At 35.5% G+C, this 22,281-nt stretch overlaps 5 protein-coding genes across 5 annotated transcripts in view; 3 read left to right on the forward strand and 2 right to left on the reverse strand.

Moving 5' to 3' along the window:
* LOC106102651 (protein smg8-like) overlaps positions 1–3,517 on the reverse strand; it is an 8,167-nt gene extending 4,650 nt beyond the window's left edge. The window contains exons 1-7 of the mRNA XM_013282191.1: positions 3,287–3,517; positions 2,845–3,140; positions 2,290–2,511; positions 1,608–1,860; positions 1,080–1,232; positions 719–793; positions 5–56 (exon numbers count right to left, since the gene is read on the reverse strand). Coding sequence (XP_013137645.1) covers positions 5–56; positions 719–793; positions 1,080–1,232; positions 1,608–1,860; positions 2,290–2,511; positions 2,845–3,140; positions 3,287–3,424 — 1,189 coding nt within the window. The 5' untranslated portion in view covers positions 3,425–3,517. The remainder of the gene's footprint in view (positions 1–4; positions 57–718; positions 794–1,079; positions 1,233–1,607; positions 1,861–2,289; positions 2,512–2,844; positions 3,141–3,286) is intronic.
* A 350-nt stretch (positions 3,518–3,867) lies between these two features.
* LOC106102668 (peroxisomal membrane protein 11C) lies at positions 3,868–7,618 on the forward strand. Its single transcript, XM_013282217.1, has 4 exons — positions 3,868–4,184; positions 4,480–4,644; positions 5,738–5,925; positions 6,287–7,618. The coding sequence occupies exons 1-4, from the start codon at positions 4,125–4,127 to the stop codon at positions 6,567–6,569; spliced, it is 696 nt and encodes a 231-aa protein (XP_013137671.1). The 5' UTR covers positions 3,868–4,124; the 3' UTR covers positions 6,570–7,618.
* Positions 7,619–9,172: 1,554 nt separating this feature from the next.
* Positions 9,173–11,179, forward strand: LOC106102695 (peroxisomal membrane protein 11C-like). Its single transcript, XM_013282245.1, has 4 exons — positions 9,173–9,274; positions 9,765–9,929; positions 10,093–10,277; positions 10,749–11,179. Exons 1-4 carry the CDS (start codon positions 9,218–9,220, stop codon positions 11,005–11,007), a joined length of 666 nt encoding a protein of 221 aa, XP_013137699.1. The 5' UTR covers positions 9,173–9,217; the 3' UTR covers positions 11,008–11,179.
* Positions 11,180–11,521: 342 nt separating this feature from the next.
* LOC106102771 (cell division cycle protein 16 homolog) lies at positions 11,522–18,052 on the reverse strand. Its single transcript, XM_013282349.1, is given in 12 exon segments — positions 11,522–11,695; positions 12,079–12,183; positions 12,186–12,336; positions 13,151–13,348; positions 13,704–13,832; positions 14,749–14,885; positions 15,360–15,657; positions 16,145–16,278; positions 16,696–16,858; positions 17,194–17,326; positions 17,555–17,712; positions 17,812–18,052. Coding segments are annotated over 12 exon segments (1,845 nt in total). The 5' UTR covers positions 17,902–18,052; the 3' UTR covers positions 11,522–11,546.
* A 394-nt stretch (positions 18,053–18,446) lies between these two features.
* Positions 18,447–22,028, forward strand: LOC106102665 (eukaryotic translation initiation factor 4E type 2). Its single transcript, XM_013282210.1, has 4 exons — positions 18,447–18,921; positions 19,679–19,843; positions 20,723–20,845; positions 21,214–22,028. The coding sequence occupies exons 1-4, from the start codon at positions 18,682–18,684 to the stop codon at positions 21,391–21,393; spliced, it is 708 nt and encodes a 235-aa protein (XP_013137664.1). The 5' UTR covers positions 18,447–18,681; the 3' UTR covers positions 21,394–22,028.
* The last annotated feature ends 253 nt before the right edge of the window (positions 22,029–22,281 follow it).

The following is a 22,281-nucleotide window of genomic DNA, read 5'->3' on the forward strand; positions in this document are numbered from 1 at the left end:
CCGCCCATCAGCGGCCCGCGCGCCATCGCCTCCAGCTCGCCTAAAGCTACCGACACCTATACAAACAACACACAAAACACTAATATACCAAAAATAATCTTTTATAACTATAAAGATACCTTTAAACCAGACATTTAAGAAATATTTTGACTAGATACAACATTTTTCACCGGTAACTTCTTTGAAAGGTACCATGTCAGTTGTCAAGTTTAGTGCCATCTCATGTCCTTGTATACGTTATAAAACATTTTACAAAATTTAATAAACTCCATCATTAATTATAAATAAACAGTGGCACACTTATTGGTAAATAATTAATTTCAATTGATTATATGTTAGGTAGAAAATCAGTAATGTACCATAGTAGCAGTGCAACACTGAATCACTGACATATACGTCATGCCCCCTTTGACAGATGTCATTATTCACAAAAGAGTTTGAACGTAAAAAGCGCGCCTTTTTGATCCGTGTGCAGTTACAATCATTACTTAAAAATATTGACTTGTAGTTTTGAGGACCTATCAATAGAGAGCGTTAGTATATATTTTTTTGAATCTCTTTGGTGCCAGGGTCTGCCTATACATGTAGCTGCAAAGGTAGAGAAAGACGGAAGATTGACTTGTGTGAAAGAGAATATACATTAGAAGTGAATGATTCAAGATAAATGTAGTAAATAATGTGCCGACCCTCTGTAGACACAAGGTTGATATATGCATACCTTATGAGCGTGTTGCTGACTGGAATAGTACGGCGGTAGACCTTCTGTGTACGACGCTTGCGCTATCGGTAGTACCTTAAATAATAAATATGAAAACATTTTTTTAAATATGGCAATAACTGTATATAATTTAAGTTATCAAAAGCACACATTTATTACTCCTCTTATGCCATTTACACTATTCCAGTCCAGTAATCATTACCTGTGTCGGCTTACCATAATTATACGAGCACTAGCATGCATCAGTATAGCAGCGCTGGTTTCAGTTACTGGACTGGAATAATGTAAACTGTACACTACAGCATTAGACATTTGCAAATGTAGATATGCAAGACTTAAGGGGATTAAACGAATATATTACCTTCGCACACCTAGCCTGTGAGAATCGCACGTCAGTAGCCAATGTATCAAACAGAACTCCTCCGGATTCCTTCTCATCATCAGATTTGTCCGTCTGGAGGTATATGGGCGTCAGTACTTGCGCTGCTCTACGCCATGAGGAGGCACTCGGCAACTAAATACGAAAACTATATGATACTAACAGTTTTATAGACAAATAGTACAAAGAGAAAAGTTTTTTTTTATGTAATAAATAAAGTCCAAAAGTACTGGTACAATTAAAAAAATTCTTTCACCATTAAAAAGATATGTTATCACTGTGGAACATTGGCTATATTCGTTTTTTTTTTAATTCCTAATTCCCGGCAGATGAAGTCGCGGACAAAAGCTAATAATAATCCTATAAATTATAAGAAATACCTATAAATCAAAGATTCATGAACAAATAAATAATGTATTGCAATAATTAAGACTAATACAGATAACTAAGTTTCAAAATAATTTAAAAATAAATGTACAATGAAACAAAATTTTTCAAATCAATACTAACCTCAAAAAATGAAGTACTCATAGCATATTTTCCGACATTATCATCAAAGCCCTCTCCAAACGCCAGATCAATATGTCCTTGTAGAAACTGCCGGAAGCTAGGTCTATCACTTGGAGGATCCGGTTCTGTACCATTACACATCTGAACCAGTCCTCGGACTAAAGAACTCACATCACGAGCTGATCCTGTCTCTTCCTCCGTATTTATGTATACAAATTCTTCATTCTTGGGTATAGCGAAGACAGATTTTGCACTAGAATTGAATATTTAGACAGATTAAATTCAAAACTTATATATTATAGTATATTTATATGCAGTAGAACCTCTATAACTCAAATCTTGGTAACTTAAAAGCCTCAAAAACTCCAAAAAATAATAATACTGAACCTTCCTACCTCTATGGCATAGACCCTTGATAACTTAAAATATTCTGTTTCCCTTGGACTTTAACTTATCGAGAATCTACTGTATTACTTTAAACTACATGAAAAATGCAGATAGTAAAGTATTTTTATACCAGTTTTTGAAGAAATGTGAACAGATAAACGGGAAAGACTCAGTCACAGTTAATTTTACAAAAACAACTGCTAAAAGCTATTTATTCTTATCTTTGTTTACAAAATATCACATTGATTGACATTTGTTTTCACCCAATAGACAAAGTAAAACATAGAAAACTTACCAAACATTAGTAATAATCCTAGTTTTCCTTAACATAAAATATAATTGATCTTCAACAGCATGTTCAAGTCTTTTTAATGCTGCTGGGGCTTTCCGTAACGGTGTTGGAGCTCTACGGAAATGGAACAGCAGGCGAGGGCAGCAGGGTCTGCCATGATTCTCCCATGTGCTACCAACTTCAGCTTCGGATAGAGCAGCTTTAGTTTGCAGATGTAACTCATTTCTAGTAAAATGGAGAAAACACTAATGAATAAAATAATAACAAAAAATTTGTTAAATGTTTCATAATTATTCCCTTTCTAATTATATAAGGTTATGTTTTATTAATTACCGTTCTATCAAAACACATTCAGAATGAGCTTTTACATTTTTATTAAAAGAGAGAAACCCCCCATTGGATTAATTCAATCAGTTACTCAATGGGAAAAAATCCCAACAGGTTGATTGATTGGTAGGCCAATCAGGGCCAACAGGCGACATCCTTAATACTTAAAACTCACTGGAATACAATGAATAAGTCAACTTCTTTTACAAGATTTAATTATATAATAATTACCTATAACCATCAATAGCTTCAAACAGTTGCAGATATCCAAGATCAAATACTGGTGTAGGTAGAGACAGGATAATGATATGACAAAGATGAAATATTAATGTCATAGCCCTGCAGGACTCTATCGCCAGCTCTCCTGCTGCCACTAGCCAATGTGCAGCATCAGCATCCTTTACCGAGCATTTGGAATCCTCATCAAGATCAGCAGCAAGTGTTGCCAGGCGTTTCGTGTCTAAATATGTTATGGCGTGAAGGTATAGAACACTCTTTCGTTCATCCCAAAAGCACTGAATTCCATTCTGCAAACAGATTAAAGATAAAATGAAGTTGTATTGTTGGATTATTTTTTTACTTTTTCTAATGAATTTAAGCAAGTTTGAAGACAGATAAGTAGACAAAGGATATACAAGTTTTATTTTCAGGTTGGATAAGGAAAAATAGTTACCTCTTCACATTTAGTTGTCGGCAAAAGTGGTGTTGTTTTGTTATGATACCGGTAAGGAGATTTTCCAATAATACCAACAACAACAATGCGCTCCTTTTTAGAAAACTCCGGTATATCATGTATTGAGAACTCGTTCATTTTCTCAGATGTCTCGTAGCTTAAATTACTGTTAAGTTGTTCAGAAAAGTTAAAAATTTGTATTATTATTTAATTTCTCATTGAAAATTGAAATGTTATGACATTTCGAGACATCGTGCAATTGTGTCACAGAATTGTGTACAAAATTGATCAAAGTATGAAATAGATTATAAAGCATCGACTTTCATAAAACACATCGAGTTTAATCGTCGTAATCATTTTAAAAGTTGTTAAAAACTGAATGTTACATTACCAAAGAATCAATTTGATTAAAAATTGATTGGAATTGCGTCTTTTATATCTTTCTTAAAGCATTAAATTAAAATGCTTTAGTTGATAACCTAAAGCATTTTAAACCGATAACAATAATCGATTTTCGAAAGTTACAATTTTTTGGCTATAGCTTTTGGAGGCGTCAGCATTCTGTCAATGTCATCAAAATATGTCAACTGTCACAGAACAGCTGTTATGGGGTCCGACTTCAACTTATCTATAATTTTGTGATTGTGATAGAGCGCCTTTCGAAATCAAGGTCCACTAGTTTTACTCGCGGCATGGAGAAATGTTATAATCAAATAATATCGTACATTCATCCTTGTTTCAAAACGCTAGTGACTTTTGAACATTGATTTTTGATACAGTAGATAAGTTATCAGTGAATTAGTTGACGAATATCTTGTTTTTTTTTTTTTTAATAAAAATGTCTTCTGTTGTCGAAGATATTTGCGAACTTTTAGACAGTTACAATGGAAGAGACAAGGTAAAGTATGCGGAAACTATTTAACCTTGATATTTGCGTATAAATTCTTGTCGTTCCAGTCAATAACCTGTTGCACAAACTTACTCCAACCTATCGATAATTTAATAATTTTTCAAATATAATGTTATGTGAAAATCCAGCTTTGTATATCGTCTATACTGTAACCTTTTCGGTTTTCTTGCCTTGACTTGAATCTTTTCCTTATGTTTATAATGTCAGTTTTTGTTTTATCATAAAATCATAGATTAATAAATTCAGAATAAGACTAATAAAACTATATTCTTTTAAACTCTAGGTGGTTCGTTTAACTTGCTATGCATTCAAACTATATGGCTGCATCAAAGGAGAGAAGCCATGGGAGGCTGCGGGCTCCCGGCTCTCAAATGCCAGGATGTTGTTGCGGCTCTTCGATGATATACCTATGATACGACATACATATAACTATGGCTTGGGGAAACATGTAAGTTACTATACAATCACAATAACGATATAGTTAAAGAGTTTGGTCCTTGATATACTATATACTATACTAATATTATTTTTAGAAGGAAAGGTTTGTATTTTTGTATGTATTGAAAGAACTTCAAAACTACTGGGCCAATTTAAAAAAATCTTTTACTATTAGAAAGGTAATCTCGTAATTTCTCACACAGCTTGTACAAGAATAAACATAAAGTTTGTTAATATATTAGTTAAATAAATGTAACTAGCTGTTGCTTGCGACTTGGCCCATGTGAATTAGAAAATAATGAAAATACAGTCTATGTTACTCATTGATAACCATAGCTTTTTAATTTTGGAAGATTTTTTAAATCAGCCCAGTAGTTTTTGAATACATTTCAATACATACTGAAATCTTCCCTCTTTGTAATATTAGTATAGATTTATTTGACTTTTATTATTTGTGCATGTCATAGTATATTAAATGTTACTTCCTCATATCCATTTACAGAAATTGCTAACTACAAATATGTTTCAATACAGAATGTATCGGTTCCTATGTCCATTATTGCATGCCCTTGTCAACAAATATTTTGTCATGTCACTCAAATGTAACATGATAATATTGATACTTGAGATTTAATATCAATTACATGAATATTTGTCAGTCCGGAATTGTACAGTAAAAAATAACAAAACAAAAATGAACTGTTTTAAATTACAATCCAAGGACTCATAGGATTCTTTTAGGTTGTAAGTTTCTTTAAAAAAAAGTTTAAACACTATTCCTAGCTTAAGATGCATGTATGTATGTATGAATGTAGAAGTGAGCAAAGTTTGTCATGACTACACTAAATGGAGGTTTGCTTGCTTCTCTGCCTACCAATCTCGGTTATAGGCATAAGTTGTTCTGGATTTAGACAGTCCTGTAAATAATTATTAACTAAATAACAAATGAGAAAACATTTCAGAAAACAGAATCCTTATTTCCTAAATTTACGATTACGTCTATCTTAACAGTTCTATTAAAATGCAGATAAGAAAATAAAATCATGCAATAGTTTCCTTAGCAACAAAAAAGTCCGGATTGAAACAGATTATATATTACGCAGGAGTCATCAAAAATGGCGGCATTCCTAGGTGTGCTAGCTAATATGGTGGATCAGGCATTCCTTCCTGTGGAGAAGGCGTGTTGGTTGCATGAAGTGGGCATCCTTAAACTGTCCACGCTAACCGCTGACAGGCTAGAGGTGGTCAGCACAGCTCTGTGGGCGGCCAGTTTATACATATCATTGTTACAGTAAGTTTCTTTGTAATCTGTGCTAATTTAAATTATACACAAATTATATTTTAAGATAAAACTCGTACTAATATTTCAGTTGATACAATATCTTATCTGTCTTTTTGCTATCTTGCTTATATTATGAATGCAAAATTTTGAATGGATATTTATTAGAGTTTGTAGCCTAAACAGCTGAACGGGTCTTGATGAAATTTGGCACAGATGTAGAATATAATCTAGAAGAACACATAGGTTATTTACTAAGTTTTTTTTTAATTCCTCGCGGACCTTACACCCTTACACCACATGAACATCTCAAAACACGTTGACATTTGTCCATTTACTTAAATTGTTTTTTATTAATTCCATTCTTTCACAGGACATTACGCTCTCTACGTCATCTCTGGTGGAGTAGAGATTGTCTACAAACATGTTCGGAGAACGGTGGTGTTGATGCACGTAAGAACTTGGATGTCAGGCTGACGCTGGGAGCGGTGACCGCGGGGAAACTTTGCTTAGACATAGCTCACGCCGTCAGCTGCCTCCCCCCCGGCTGGCTGTGGGGGGAGAGGATAGGGGCTACGAAAGTCGCCGCCATTGCAACCACCTCCTCTGTTATAGGCATCGCGTTGTACTTCGCTAGGAAACGATTGATTAAATAGTTTTCTTAGTACAAAAGATTCTTGTTATAAAATACTGCGTTCGCATTGTCGCAAAGTTGCGAAAGAATGCATGTAATGTCAGTTGTTTGTACAGTCATTACAATTCGCGGTTATCAACTTACAGAAAAACCTTGTTCCTGACAACGATACAACTCCGCCTCTAATTATAAATAATGAATTAGTTGTGCAAACGACGGGTAAACAATAAAAATAAAAAACAATTAGCCGTGTAACAATGACCGAATTTTTTTGCACAGATATTTAAAAGCTACGTTCTATTGTTTTAGATCGTATGTTCGATTCCCGCCATTCGACTATAGAGAACCAACCAAAAACCTAAAACTTTAGACTGCTACAGGAAATACTAGTAATTTATAAAAAAGTTTCCATGTAAATGTATCGACAGTGCGAACGCACGGTAATGTTCTTGGTAACATTCTTTACAGGTTTAAAGGGGTTGTGTAAATAAATGAATTTGTTACTTTCTAATACCTCGAGATAATGTATGCAAGTAGGCAATAACTCGTTATGGCTTTAAGTGTACTTACCCAATGAATACAAGTAATTTTCTTTTTTAAATGTATGTCACCAATCGATTATGAATATAGTCTGTCTGAAATTTGTCTCGGAAAATTGTAGAGATTGTAAATATAAATATAATAAAAATAAATAAAAAATAATAAAAATATGTGTTTTTCGAATTCATTGATAATTGTAGATAGCTGGAATCTTTAATTGCCAAAAAACAATATTACGTACAAATCAAAGTTCAAAGTACGACTATATAAACTATTTTGGTTTAATGAAATTATAAAGGTAACTTTTTAACTACGTGATTCGGTTACATAAAAATTTCACTTTGACGTTCAGCATTCCAAAATATAATCGTGAGTTTTCACTGAAAATTCATCTAAAACAAAAAGTTGTCTTTCTAGTTCTTTAGTGAACAAGTGCCAATAACCTAATGGTTTAGGGTACGGACTACCGATCTTGCGGTCGAGGGTTCGAATCCCGTCATTCGACTATTGTGAACAATATCCTAGCACAAGCGTTGAGCTTAGTTGGAATGGTTAAAGTAAATATTACAATTAAAACAAAAAAGTATTACAATGAGATTAACAGAGCTTATTTTTGTTGTATTAGAAAATGTTGTATAAAGAAATTATTATTTTTAAATGATAAATAAAAGCATTGTTTAATATTTTATTTCTTTTATTTGGTATATACAAACCTTTTTATTATGCTTATTTTAATAGACGGATGTCTGTTCGCCATAAGTCTTGTTTCGTATTTTAACCAGCACATAACTGAGTGATTCTAAAAGTTGGTTTCCATAACTTTGTAATCATTTTTAACAGATGTCGATGAAATTCGGCATTGCTGTAGATAGTCTTAGAACACATAGGCTACTTACTATTATTTTTAATTGTAAGCGGAGATAGTCTGGAAGAACTTGTGTTCTTGTGGCTACTTACTTTTTTTAATTCCACGCGGACGGAGTTGTGGGCAAAGGTTAGTAATACATATTGGTAAATGGGGGGGCGAGTTATCATAGTACATCTCTGTCAAAGTCCATTATATAAGAAATTTTGATAATACTGATTCTACGCTGTAAAATACTTTCATAACTTATCCGTTTATCGGATTAAGCGCCAAATGATGAAATGATAACCGACTTTTGTGATTATGAATGGAAGTATTCATGTATTTATTTTTAAACTAGCTGTTCTTCGCCACTTAATCCGATTTAAATTTAAATTAGCCAATGTTACTCACAGATAAATTAACTTTTTATCGGTGAAAGAAATTATGAAATTGGCCCAGTAGTTTTTGAGTTATTTCAACACAAACAATACAAATCTTTCCTCTTTATAATATTAGTACAGACTAGCTGTTGCTCGCCACTTTGTCTGCGTGAAACAAAAAAAAATGGCCAATGTTACTCACAGATAAATTACCTTTTTAACAGCGAAAGAAATTTTGAAATCGGCTCAGTAGTTTTTGAGTTATTTCATTACAAAAAATATAAATCTTTTCCCTTTACAATATAACCGTATTTTACGGTTGAGTTTTGGTAGAGACGATTGACACACAGTTATTTTGTACAGCTGTTTCAGTGGAAATGTACGGTTAGCACAATATATCAAGTTACTCGCTTAAGTTATTGTACTCGAATGACTCATATTAACATAAAACTTTACACCAATTTACATTACACTCGTATGACACGACTTCGTTTAATTATCAGCCAAACTTAATATATACAAAATCGGTTTTAAAAAGTAATATTTCGTTTATAGTGTTACTTTGTTAATATTTAATTCATCTAGTGTAAAAAAAAGAAAGCTAAAGTTTAAATACTCTATCCAGGTAAGTAATTTATTTCTGAATAATCTGATTTATCTGTTTTCTTTATAGTTCTGGAATTTGAAACAAAGTTTTTTTTAAACAGACATTTTTTGAATTGGACTCTAGCAGAGGCTAACGACTTTCGTACTTCGATTGTTTATTTGTCCCAAAAAATTTGCTACATTGGAATTCATTGTCCTATCTAAATATTATATCTTATCTACATGAGATAGGATAAAAATGTAAGCAAGTACGTTATGTAGTTATTGATACACTGTAGAAAGCGGTTCGCGTACACCATGGGGGCGGTAGACGAAGTGTGCTGTTTGTTGGAAACCCATGCTAATCGAGATAAGGTATGATTTTAGATTGATACTATACATTACCTTTATATTTAATCTGTAATAGGTACAAATACAAATATTTTATTGGTAAAAGTTATTTTAATAATAAGTTTTATCACTGTCGATAAGTTAATGGTTTCCGAGTTTGACAATCTGGTGATGATTCTTCATTAATACAGGACCTTCACCGAAGTATATACTTGACTTCCACATTCCACTGGTATCGGCTTGTCTCATGATAGTCGAAATATCGTGTCCCAATAGCTCATTGATTTTATAGCTAAAGTAATCTTTTCACTTAGATTCTTGGGTTCGATATTAGACCATATGACCTGTTTTAACCAGTTAATATAATTCTTTACACATTGTCGAATTTTTGGCAGCCAATTTCTGGAGAGATTGATGTTTTTTTTTAATAACAAACTCTTCATTATTCATCACCAAAAGTATTGGGGGTATCAATTAATAGTAGCGTCATTTATATAAAAGTGTTGACAAACAGGTTGTTGCCCTCGTGAATTACACATTGAAGTTATGGGGAGCGACCTCCAAGAGTCAGCCATTGTTGACAGCGAGTGCGCGGATTGCTGGCGCTCGCGCCACCTTGCGGCTGTTTGATGACGCTGCCGCGATTAGAGCGCTTCTCAAATATGGACTTGGGAGACAAGTAAGTAAAAGATAATATACATACATAATTTATTGACATATTTAAGAACACTTTGGTCACATCGGACATCGAAGAATAGCAGTTAGAAGAACGCTACAAGCTAGAAGGACGATAGATGACGATGTTTTCTCAATAACTTTCTAAATACACTGTTTGGTTTAAGGACGGATTATTATGGGGTGGTTTAGGCGTAAGCAACGGTGTGCTCCAGCTTTCGTACCTGCAATTAGAGAAGCTGGTATGGCTACTGGATACTGGCGTGCTCAGACTGCCACACGAACTCGATGAGAAGATACGCATCGCGCATAAATTGTTTTGGTCATTGTCGGCGTTTGTTGCACTAATCAGGTGAGTGAAATTTTTTAACCTATATACTAATATTAAAAAGAGGAAAGATTTGCATTATTGTTTGATTGAAATAACTCAAAAACTACTGGGCCGATTTGAAAAATTCTTACACCATCAAAAAGCTACGTTATCAGTAAGAAACATAGACTATATTTTTTAATTTCACGCGGGCGAAATCGCAAGCAACAGCTAGTAATCAAATTATTAGTACACTTTAATTATTGTAGATTTTTGCAAGCATTGTTCAGCTTATACTAACCAAAAGATTTCATAGAAGGATGACTCCTATAAAAAAACTTTTTTCGCAGTCGCAGTTCAGAGTTTTAAATTTGTTATTGCTGTTTTGTATTTATGTTCGTTTTAACATATATTGAGCGATTAGAACAAAAGTAAAGAAGGAAAATTATATTCAGATTGACTCTATTTAGTACAAAATTAAACTGCCATTTAAACTTAAACTTTCTTCCACAGATCGCTCCGTGCGTTACATTTGACTGCTCAAATCTTAAAGTCCCCCAACAGACCGAAGTGTACAGGTGTAAGGTTCACGCAGGCCTCGCTAACTACCTCCAAGTTACTCCTGGACGTGCTGCATGCTGTCAGCTGGTTACCTCGCGGCTGGCTGTGGGGTGGAGCCCTATCCACTACTCAGGCGTCCACTATCGCAACCGCGTCCGCTGTCTTTGGACTTGTTATGCATTATAATGGGAAACGGTTACTACCACGGTAGTATTCAAATATAAATAAGTTTGTTTTAAATGTATGGTCAGCGGTATTTTGGTGGTTTAAGATTTATACAGACTTTCGTATTAATATTCAGTTTTATAGTAGTATTTTAATTTTATCAACTTTAAAAACAGTCACATTTTACAACGAGAACTCCAAAAGTTATCATTAAAATATGTAAATATGTATGTAAATTTTTATGTAAATAATGAAATGTTTAATTAATATTGCGTTTTATTGAAGCGACGATAAACATGTAAATTGAAGTCTAATTAGGCGTTTGTAAAAACTAAAGAACTGCGGTTATTTATAAAAAACTGGCTTTCGCCCGCGACTCCGTCCGCGTGGAATTAAAAAAGAAATAAACGTATAGCTTATGTGTTCTTCCTTACTATGTTCTACATCTATGCCAAATTTCATCGAGATATACTAAGCCGTTTAGGCTACAAACTGTAACAAACATCCATCCATCCATTAGATTACTGGAGCATATTAGGTATTTAAATAAAAGTCGAATAATTGTTTAATTTATTTATTGACAGTTCAGTCGAAACTCATACTCATATCTGATGTGTTGGTGGCGTCAGCATGGGGCGTGTGCGGGGTGTGGGGTGCGTGCGGGGTGTGCGGGGTGCCCGGCGCCCCTAGCGATAGATTCACAGTGGGGAATGGAAACTGGGGGATTTCTTCATCTGTTGAAAAAATTAAACAATAATTTAAACTATAACATTCAATTTATACAACCGAAAACTTTACGATATTTTTAATATTCATTCAATTACTCTATTTCTTCGAAATAATGATCTTATATACAGAATAGAACACACAGAACAACTTATATTTTGTTTTACGCTAAATATGAACAGTAAAAATGTGTATAGGAATCGAAAAAAATTTCTAATGCATGTTTAACTTTGAATTATTGAGCTATGGCTCAACAACTAAACTGGCGGCGAGTTTCACACATATTGTGACTTGTGTCATGACAAACTCACAAATACCTTTACATAGATCCAAATTGACTTAACAAACGAACCGAACCATGATCTCAGATCAATCTTAAACCATTACTAACCAGTGAGTGCCGCATCCAGTCTATCCACAACAGCATCTAGTAACGCCAACGCGACCACATCATCAGGGTCCCGTGCGAGTGCCGCGTGGAGTACGTCGGCGGCAGCGCCAGGCAGAGGCCGCGCGCGGCCAGCGACGCCGCACGTGCGGGGCGCAGCGCCAGCGCGCGCTCGTGCCAGCGCAGCGCCGCGCGCGTCTCCCCCAGCGCGCGGCACGCGTGCCCTAAACCGTCTAGTGTTGCTGCCCAGCGCGGGTGCAGCTGAACACATAAAATAAAACAACAGTCTATCTAACTAATATTATAAATGCGAAAGTTTAGATGGATGGATGTTTGTTAGTTTGTAGACTAAACGGCTGAACGGATTTTGATGAAATTTGGCATAGACGTAGAGCATAGTCTGGAAGAACACGTAGGCTACTTTCTTTTGTTTTTTTTTAATTCGACGCGGTCGGAGTCGCAGGCGAAAGCTAGTTAACTCATAAAATACAATCTATACTAACATTTTAAAGAGATTTATACTTTTGTGTATTGAAATAAAACAAAAACTTTTGGACCGATTTCAAAAATTCTTTCACCGTTAGAAAGGTAATTTATCTGTGAGTAACGTAAAAGGTATTTTTTTTTAATTTAAAAAAGTAGTTTATAATAACTTGCTAATATCATATGCGAAAGTTTAGAAGGATGGATGTTATAATTGCAAAACTGGTCAACGGCTATAGCTGAAAATAGACTTACATAGGCTACTAAACACGTTTTTTTTATCCACGCGCTCTATAATGAATAATAGTTGTTCACGATTTCACCAGCGTTGAATTAAAAAAACGAAGCTTATGTCCGTGATTTTAGTGGTGGAAGTTTTGAAATCGATCCAGTAACTTTTGAGTACATACAAAAAAAATCTTTATCTTTATGATATTATCAGTTATTTACTAGTTTATATTTTATAATAATAAAAAAAAAATTTCAACAGATTATTTCCATGTGTTGTAAATATAATAAAACGATACATCTTTACTTCATTTAATAGCCAAATCGAAAAAAAGGTCCTTCGAGCAGGATAGGTCGTGTATACCTGATCGCGGTCGTCCCTAGCGGCGTGCAGCGCGCGCAGCCACAGAGCGCACGCGCGCTCGTGGTCGCCCGCCGCGTGCGCCGCCGCGCCCGCCTCGTGCGCCACGTACGGGTCGCACACCACGCGTGCGATGCGCTCCCACCCACTACTGTTCTCCGCGTTGCTCTCGTCTGCGCCCACCTCGCCCACCTCCGCGCACTGCACCAACACATTACTGTCTTCAACACGGCCCACAGAAAGGATCATTGATTGGAAGGATCAAAACTACTACAAATAACTGTATTAATACTAGATCCCCCTCTAGACCAAGTCTAAGGTGCTCGTGTATCTCTATGTGTCGTATCATATCGGGTCTTGTCGTGTCGCGTCACGTCGTGTCGTGTCGCGTCTTGCCGTGTCATGTCGCGTCTTGTCGTGTCGTGTCGTGTCTTGTCGTGTCGTGTCGTGTCTTGTGATACCGTAACTTGTCGTGTCGTGTCTTGTCATATCGTAACTTGTCGTGTCGTGTCGTGTCTTGTCATATCGTGTCGTGTCGTGTCGTGTGTTGCGGTACCTCAGTGTCGCTGTGCAGGGTGGCGGCGCGCAGCAGGAAGCGCTCGCACATGCTGACGTTGTTGAGCAGCGAGCACTCGACGCCGACGTACAGCGCGGGCAGGTGGCAGCCCGCCATCAGCTGCGTCGCCTAACATACCTTCTTAATACACTAACAGTAGCTAGAACTACGAATAAATGTAACAAAAAAATACCGATGTTCTGTTTCTTGGGTTTCTTGCAACTTTCGTGTTAATGTTAAAAAACTGCACATATTATCCAAATTTCACTGATGTAACAAGTTTTAAACAGATTTCTCATCTACATCAACAGTTATTGCAAAATTCTAGATCAAATTAATTTACAATTTCATCGAGATGGAAATTATATTTTCAGAGTACCCTTTTTACTTGATGGTACAATCGGGAAACCTCGAAGTATTCCATCTTTGAAATTCCAGACATTTGAACTTTTTGTACGCATTAAGACGATGCAGAATAATTACAAATAGGATGAAGTTTTTATATGTCTTTACGAAAAAAAGGTTAAAAATTTTATTTCATTTACATTGTCTATTGATTATTTTTCCATAAGAGACGGCGTTTGACGTTGCAAGGAACAAGGCAAGTTTTCAAAAATGCAACACCGTAGATTTTCGCGACTGTACTTTTATCTTATACTAGCTGTTTCCGTGCGGCTTCATCCGCATGAAATTTTTTTTTTATTGTTTACATTCGTCAAATTATCAATGGCAAATGTCAAAATGACATGACATGACACACCTTGGCAATCTTGCTTCCTTTATGTTGGCAGCAACTTATGGTCTCTTTCCCACATTGGGGTTTTTATCCAAAATATTTGCCTCCTAAGTTTAATGGCGTGAAAATATATAGTCTAAAGCGTGACGCAAGTGTAGAGCTTTTTAGTAACATAGGAGCTATTCAAAAATATGTTGTAATTGCTGACATCTTAGGCAACAAAGAAGTGTGTGTTTACGCTTTATTATAGCATAGATAAGATATAAATACAGATATAGATGAAAACATTTATTCTTCCTACTAACTAACCTTGAAATAAGCGGCCATCGCTTGGTCGTGTTCATTCTCAGCGGCGAAGCTGTGCCCGTACGCCAGCCAGATGCAGCCGGCGCCGGGCTCCAGGCTCTTCGCCTTGTTCAGGTAGCGCCGCGCGAACTCGCTCTTACCTGCCGTCCACACTCACAGATCACTAAGTGAGGCACTTACTGTACAATTATTATATTACATTTTTCATTTAAGTAGGCATCAAATCAAATGCTTTAAATGCAATTTATACAACACTTATATTAACTATTAAAATCTACATATATTAGAAAGAGATAGGTATATTTTTGACAACTTACTTCTTACCAATACAATAAAGGCGAAATTTCATTTAGATGGATGTTTGTTAGAGTATACCGCCTAAATGGCTGAATATATATCGGTGAAATATGGCATGGAAACAGAAGCTATTTATTAGTAAACTAGTTGTCGCCCGCGACTTTGTCCGCGTGGAGTTAAAAAAACAAAAGCGAGTAACGCCCTTTTCCAGAACTTAGACTACATCTACACAAATTTCATCGAAACTTGTTCAGCCGTTTAGACTACAAATTGACATCCATCCATCTAAACCTTCCCTTGTAAACAGTATAACATACCAATAAGGTAATAATAGCAGCCAACAGCGAACCACGAGGTCCATAAATGTGGATACGCATCAACTAGAGCATGTGCGAAGGCGAACAGCTCCGCACTCTTCCTCAGTTCCACGAGACAGGCGGCTCTGACGTCAGCGCAGGCCCAGGGCCCCGCCTGGTCCAGGGCGGCGAGGGCCTCCGCCCAGTGGCCCGCTGCCGCCAGCCGCCGCGCCTTGCGGGCCGCGCCTTCAGAGCTCCGCGATAGTACTACTTCCACTGAACCAGGTGTGTTCGCTGAGCTCTCCGTAGAGTCACCTCGCTGTTTATTATTGAGTACTTTAACACACTCACGGTTAGATAGCCCCTAAAACTGATTATTTTACGGCTATTACTAACGTCGTTTGAGTAATAGCCGTAAAATAATTAGTTATAATAATGTCTCATGAAAGCTTAAATAATTTATGTCCAAAAGACCACTAAGTATGATAATGAATTATACAAATTAAACATATCAAAATGCGCGTCAAGACAACGATCCAGGCAAGGTCTAGTTGCCCCCCACCCCTATTAGAACGGTCTTTAAGTATGTTTATGTTTAAATACATTTTTAAATTTACTAGGGGGGGGGGGGTGACACCTGGACCACCTTGTTCCTCCTGGCGACGCCTATGCATTTCAATACTGTGTTCTATTTATAAATAAATTTTAATGCTAGAAGCCACAATGTTTGTTTAGGAAAAGTATGACGTCATCAGCGTCCTGTAAAATTGTTTATTACTTCTGTTAAACATGGAAATGTTTTATACCTCATCAGTGTTTGTAGGCGTTGTTTTAACAGGTACGTATCTTAGTAAACGATCTCTATACGCAGTTCGTAGTAGTGCAGCCTCAGCACCACTCAGCTGATTGTTGATTGGTAGGGATTCTATAAGATCAGTCTCTGAAATTGAAAATAAAATGGCACACACACACTTATGGCTAACATTTCAGCTTTCCATCGTAAAATATAGAATCTAAAACTTCTAATATGTGACATAGATGATCACGAAAAAGGACAAAAAGATGAGAAAAAAATAAAAAAAAAAGATCCCCAGTCCTTGGTGAAAATATATGTAGTCTCCAAGGGTCTCTCTTAGTAACCAATTAAGGACCACAACAAACATACATCAAACCATAGATACATAGGTTGGGCGAAGGAGAACACTGCGGGGTTTAGTGGGTAGTCCGGCCAGGATTAAGGCCGGGAGTCCCACACGAAACTGTCCCTGTTGCCTCCGCAGCATGGACGGTGAAGTGCGTAAATGCATTCCCCGCGACAACAAAAAAAAAAAAAAAACCATAGATACATAAAACAAACCTTGTCTAGGAGTAAGTGCATGTTGTTCTAACAGCAGATCCAGAGCTTCATAGCAAGCGCAGTCAGCTCGTAATGCTGATGTCAGCTCTTCTGCGGCTGCTTCTCTTCTTTCTAATGCAGATAATGCTCGAGCCTTCCACACCAGGACACTGGCTAGAGCCCTCTAGCATGTTACAAAACATAAATCATTCAGTACTAATTTTAGGACTACCAGTGCCCTGGACGAGATACCTATTTCGCCCAAAATTTAATAGCTTTAGGGGGTTTAAGACTGTTATTTGCACTGACTGACTGCTTTGACTGCTTTTCCTTCTAGCATCCTGGGCAGTTACTGTACCACTTCTTACCATTGTCATTGAAGTCATGAATAAATCTATTTTTTTTGTAATATTGGGATAAACAGTGTTATAATAAAACAGTTGTGCTTGTTATTGTATAAATTATTTAAGCATAGTCAAAAATTGTTAGCAATGCAGCTAATGTGTGTAAATAACTTACATTGTGTGTCTGATCATGGCTTCTTGGGTCAAGCAATGCCACATCACATTCATCTAATAAAGACAATGCAGTAGCTGGTTCTTTTGCAGAGATGTATGCTCGCATTGCCACCCCCAGGCAGAGAAGATGACGCCTGGAATAATGACAATGTTATAGTTAGACTATGTTTAGTTAAAGATGTTCAGTACTTGGATGAAGCCAGTTATAGATCATATAGCTGACACTTGGTTTAATTTTTTCATAAAATTTTTACTCACCAAATCCTAGCACAAGCTTTAACCTTAATTATAAAATCAAGAAATATTAGTAAACTATGAGTAACCTTCAAGTATTTAATAATTTAAAAAAGTTGTACAATTACCTATGAAGTCCTCTAGAAGTGATGGCGTGTGCTGCACGGTGCAGCTCTCCCCGTGAGAGCATAGTGCTTGCCAGCAGCCAAATGTCGTCCCCACTTGCGGAGTCATTGCTCGTCGCTGCCGCAGCATCCGCCCAGAAGAAAGCACTAGTCCATTGGCCCTACAAATTCCGCAAGGTAAGCTAAATATGAAGTGGTGTATGTCATAATAGCTATAAAAAAGCGCAATAGAGAAGAAAGTAAGGTAAATAATTATTTACCAATTCAGAGAACTGTTTTACTAAAGATCGCATAAAATCCACATTTAAACAGTCAGGACTACTCCGACCAATAGATTCTACTTTGGCCATGGTAAATTACGGACAATGCTCTTAAACTAAGAAATTTCTTCTTAAACTTTATATACACTTAATGATATTTGGTTAGATATGCGAATTTTATAATAAAAACGTAAAAAGAGTTGTTTGTTTATATCCGATTTTCCACCCGCCACAAGTCAAATTTGACGTTTTCTGTCTTAAAATTTTTGACATTTGTTTTTTTTTACGTTTTTCAAAATAAACAAATACGTAAACATGCCGTGCGGATCTTATTAAACGCAAAATACTTATTCATTGAGACTTTCTTTACATCACTGTTATCATCGAAATAATATAAATAATCACCCATTGTAAAGATCATCACCAATCTGAATAAAAATCTTCCTTACTGCTGATAATTCTGATTTTATCTATTTAATAATTAAAAATATTCAGAACACTCACGTTAAATCTAAAATGTTTGTTTTTATTTCATAAAAAATTAGTAATTCATATTTACATCAACAAATTGTATTTTATTTATCTCCAGTGAAACGCGTTGGTCGTCTTCCCCATGCTGTCATTGACAGTTCTAATTTTGATGACGGAAAGAAAAAGGTTATACTTATACATAGAAAAAGAGGGAATAGGTTGATTATGAGTTACTTATTAATGCTATAAAATTAAATGATATTTAGGCCACCTAACAATATCAGTTAATGTAGTTATAAAATTGTAAATAACAATTTTTGAATAGTCTAATACAATATAGATAGCAACGTGTCCTAGGGTTAGACCATAAGGGAATCATGTTATTTCGTTTGGCGTAACATGAGTGAACGTAAAATGTGCAAGTTCTATAACTTAAACGTTCCTGATCGACGGTCTGGTTCCGGTGACGGAGGCGTACTGAATCATACTGGCAATGAAGATGACGATCGTAATGAGGATGAAGGTGTCCAGCCATACGTACCACCCCATGAACACAAACTGGAGTACAGTTATTGGATGTGGTTCTCGCAACGGCCGGCCACCCGTGACCTATCCACAACCACGACCGGCTACGGCCAGGTAAATGTTATTTTTAATATTGTTTTGATGTTATTTGTTTATATATTTATTTATGTTTTACCTAACGACATAAGAAATTTGAATTTTTTGTAGACTCTGATAACATTTAACAGTATGGGAGACATGAGATACAGATAGTATAATGTATGATAAATAAAAATAGAAAATAAACAACAACAGCTATTGTTTACATTTTTAAGACTATATTGTACATAACAATTAAATTATGAAAATGTAGTAACAATTTGAAATATAAATTTTCTGAAATAGAATTCACAACACATCTAGTTTTTTTTTTTTTAAGTAAATCTTTAAATAGTTCATTAACCTTTGTAAAATTAGGTTTTTGATTATCAACATACCAGAGATCTAGCAATGGAAACAATGATTGACTTAGAAATTTTTTGTGAGGGTAGTTCTAAAGAAACAACATTTTAATAGATTATCAATTTACAATTACATATATTCTGAGGAAAATTAATAGACCATTTTAACCTAATCTTATAAGACAAATACTCTAATAGGATAGCTAGAGTATAATTAAAGGAAAGGGAAGTAGATTGGACAGAGGAGTCGCATAGAAAGAGGAAATATCCTTGTATGTATGACCACTCCTCTGTCTATTATAGATCAAGATAATTGCAATTGAAGAAGTCTATAGGTCATATCTTCACTATTTTGAATTATTTTTGACCACTTGCTTATTTGCCATCCAATGTAAAAAACATGAATAACAATTCTTGTATGTGTTTTGTAGGCGTTACGTATGGTGGGTCGCATGGGAAGCGTGGAACAGTGGTGGGGACTATACTCACATTTGTCACGCCCAGATGAGCTGCCTCCCCTCTCCAACCTGCACCTCTTCAAACTCGGCATCAAGCCTATGTGGGAAGATCCTGCCAATGTTAATGGTGGGAAATGGGTAAGGAATTCAAATTGTAAATATGATATTTTAGTTCAAATCTATCTATACTTCTATACTATTATAAAAAAGCGTAAACACACACTTCTTTGTTGCCTAAGATGTCACCAACTACAGCATATTTTTAAATAATTATTTTTTTAATAAATAGCCCTACACTTACTTCACGCTTTAGGCTATATATTTTCCCGACATTAAACTTAGGGGGTAAATATTTTGGATAAAAACCCTAATGTGGGAAAGAGACCATAAGTTGTTGCCAACATCAAGGAAGCAAGGTTGCCAAGGTTTGACATCATGTCATGTCATGTCATTCTGACATTTGCAATTGATAATTCGACAAATGTGAACAACAAAATGATTTTTTTATATATATGCGGATGAAGTCGCATGGGAACAGCTAGTAATAAATAAGATATATTAATTAAAATTGTAGGCATTACCTTATAGTAGAAAACTGTTTCGTAATATAATTAATTTATTGAATTTAACACTGGCAGTTTACTAATTTTAATGTGAATTTATTGTTTTAATTTGGATAAATGATTTTTTTTTTAATGTATTATCTATACTAATGTTATAAAGAGGAATGATTTGTATTTTTGTATGTATTAAAATAACTCAAAAACTACTGGACCGATTTCAAAAATTCTTTCACCATTAGAAAGCTATGTTATCAGTAGCATAGGCTATATTTCTCTGTATCACATAGACGAAATCTTGAGCAACAGTTAGTATTTAAAAATGTAGCAAATCATAACTAGGTTATAAGGTAATCTGGGGAATTAATAGATAAATTAAAATACACTACCAGTGATATGTTTAGTGCAAGAAAGCTATAAATTCTGCCAACCTTGGTTACAAAGATGTTTGTTACAGGTGGTACGACTACGTAAGTCACAGACGGGGCGCGCGTGGGAGGAACTCTGTATGGCAATGCTGGGGGAACAGTTCATGGTTGGGCCGGAGCTCTGCGGCATTGTGCTCTCCATACGTTTCCAGGTTGGTTACAAAATGTATCATTTATTTATGAAGTAAATGAAACATGAAAAACGGCTATCTTACGTGTTACTAATATAAATGTAAAAGTTTAGATGTATGGATGTATGTTAGAGTTTGTAGCTTAAACAGCTGAACCCATCTCAATGAAATTTGGCATAGATGTAGAGGATAGTCTCAAAAAACACATGGGATACTCACATTTTATTGAAATTGCACGCAGACAGGTTCGCAGGCGAAAGCTAGTTTGATATAATCATATTTGTATGCATGAAGAATATTTACTACCCACTTTTTTCTCAGAGATTGATTTGAGAATAAAAAAATGTATATTTTTTGTGTAGTTTTTAAATTAGTATTTTTTTTACCAGGAAGATCATTTAGCGGTGTGGCATAGAACGGCGACAGATTTGGCAGCGGCGGCTCGCGTCCGCGACGCTATGAAACGAATCCTACAGTTACCGAGTACGGTGAACCTTGAGTACAAAGTGCATAGCGACTGCCTACGCGCTACCAACAGACACGAGGAGGAGATGAACCATCGCTCCTAGCAATACTACCTCCTTAACACCTCCCCCCACCTAAACTCTCTCACTTTTTAAATAATTAAATTAAAATTTGTATATAGTTTAATGTCATTGTTTATATTTGAACAGAATAGCTATGAATTAAAAAAATAATGAATTTAAATATGAAATATAGTGTATATTTTTGTTCTGTTTTCAAAATATGACTTTATTAAGTTGTATGAGTAGTGCTAGAAATCAGCGCTGGCATCATTTAAACTAACTGGCGCCAGTGAGCCAGTAAAGCTTACAAGGCCTGTGCAATTGACTATGGATTACTTTTTAAATGCAATTATGAATTTCTCGCCGAACGCACAAATTATTTTATCTCAATCAGTGTTGCCATATTTCGGTAAAAAAAATACTAAAGGTAACTTTTAATATGAAATAATAAAGTGAGAGAGTAATCCCAGTCGTACATGTTTCTCACAAAGTGATAGTAACAGATGTAAAGGATGTACATATATGGAGTTAAGGCCAGACGTCTTGTATCGACGGATGCTCTTGTGAGAATAGATTTGTTGCCAAAATCAAGTAAAAAAAAAAAACTGTATCAACCAGTTCATTGACAACGGACATGGTTTCCGGATTATTAAACAAAATCGAAATTTTAAATACTTCAAATGTGTTTTTTTTCCTCCCTCAAATCTTACTTCTTATTTTATAAATCCGAAGCGCGTGTAGCCTAGATGACTGAACTGATCTAGATAAAAATTAGCATAGATATAGAGCATAGAACACATAGACTACTTACTTTTTTTAAATACCACGCGTTACTTACCTTTTTAAATACAACACTCAATGAGTGGTTAAACAAACGTGTAGAATAAAAGATATAATCGAGTTAAATAAAACAATATAATTCTTCTAGAA

The sequence above is a fragment of the Papilio polytes genome, unplaced genomic scaffold (genome assembly GCF_000836215.1).
Source record: "Papilio polytes unplaced genomic scaffold, Ppol_1.0 DF823912.1, whole genome shotgun sequence".
Taxonomy (NCBI): Eukaryota; Metazoa; Arthropoda; class Insecta; order Lepidoptera; family Papilionidae; genus Papilio; species Papilio polytes.

Excerpts from the sequence above, each read along its gene's own strand:
- LOC106102695 (XM_013282245.1), top strand. The coding sequence starts at position 9,218 with ATGGGGGCGGTAGACGAAGTGTGCTGTTTGTTGGAAACCCATGCTAAT. Across the intron at positions 9,930-10,092 it reads AATATGGACTTGGGAGACAA|GACGGATTATTATGGGGTGG; the intron begins GTAAGTAAAAGA and ends GTTTGGTTTAAG. Across the intron at positions 10,278-10,748 it reads GCGTTTGTTGCACTAATCAG|ATCGCTCCGTGCGTTACATT; the intron begins GTGAGTGAAATT and ends TTTCTTCCACAG.
- LOC106102665 (XM_013282210.1), top strand. The coding sequence starts at position 18,682 with ATGAGTGAACGTAAAATGTGCAAGTTCTATAACTTAAACGTTCCTGAT. Across the intron at positions 18,922-19,678 it reads CCACGACCGGCTACGGCCAG|GCGTTACGTATGGTGGGTCG; the intron begins GTAAATGTTATT and ends TGTGTTTTGTAG. Across the intron at positions 20,846-21,213 it reads TGCTCTCCATACGTTTCCAG|GAAGATCATTTAGCGGTGTG; the intron begins GTTGGTTACAAA and ends TTTTTTTACCAG.
- LOC106102668 (XM_013282217.1), top strand. The coding sequence starts at position 4,125 with ATGTCTTCTGTTGTCGAAGATATTTGCGAACTTTTAGACAGTTACAAT. Across the intron at positions 4,645-5,737 it reads ACTATGGCTTGGGGAAACAT|GAGTCATCAAAAATGGCGGC; the intron begins GTAAGTTACTAT and ends TATATTACGCAG. Across the intron at positions 5,926-6,286 it reads TTATACATATCATTGTTACA|GACATTACGCTCTCTACGTC; the intron begins GTAAGTTTCTTT and ends ATTCTTTCACAG.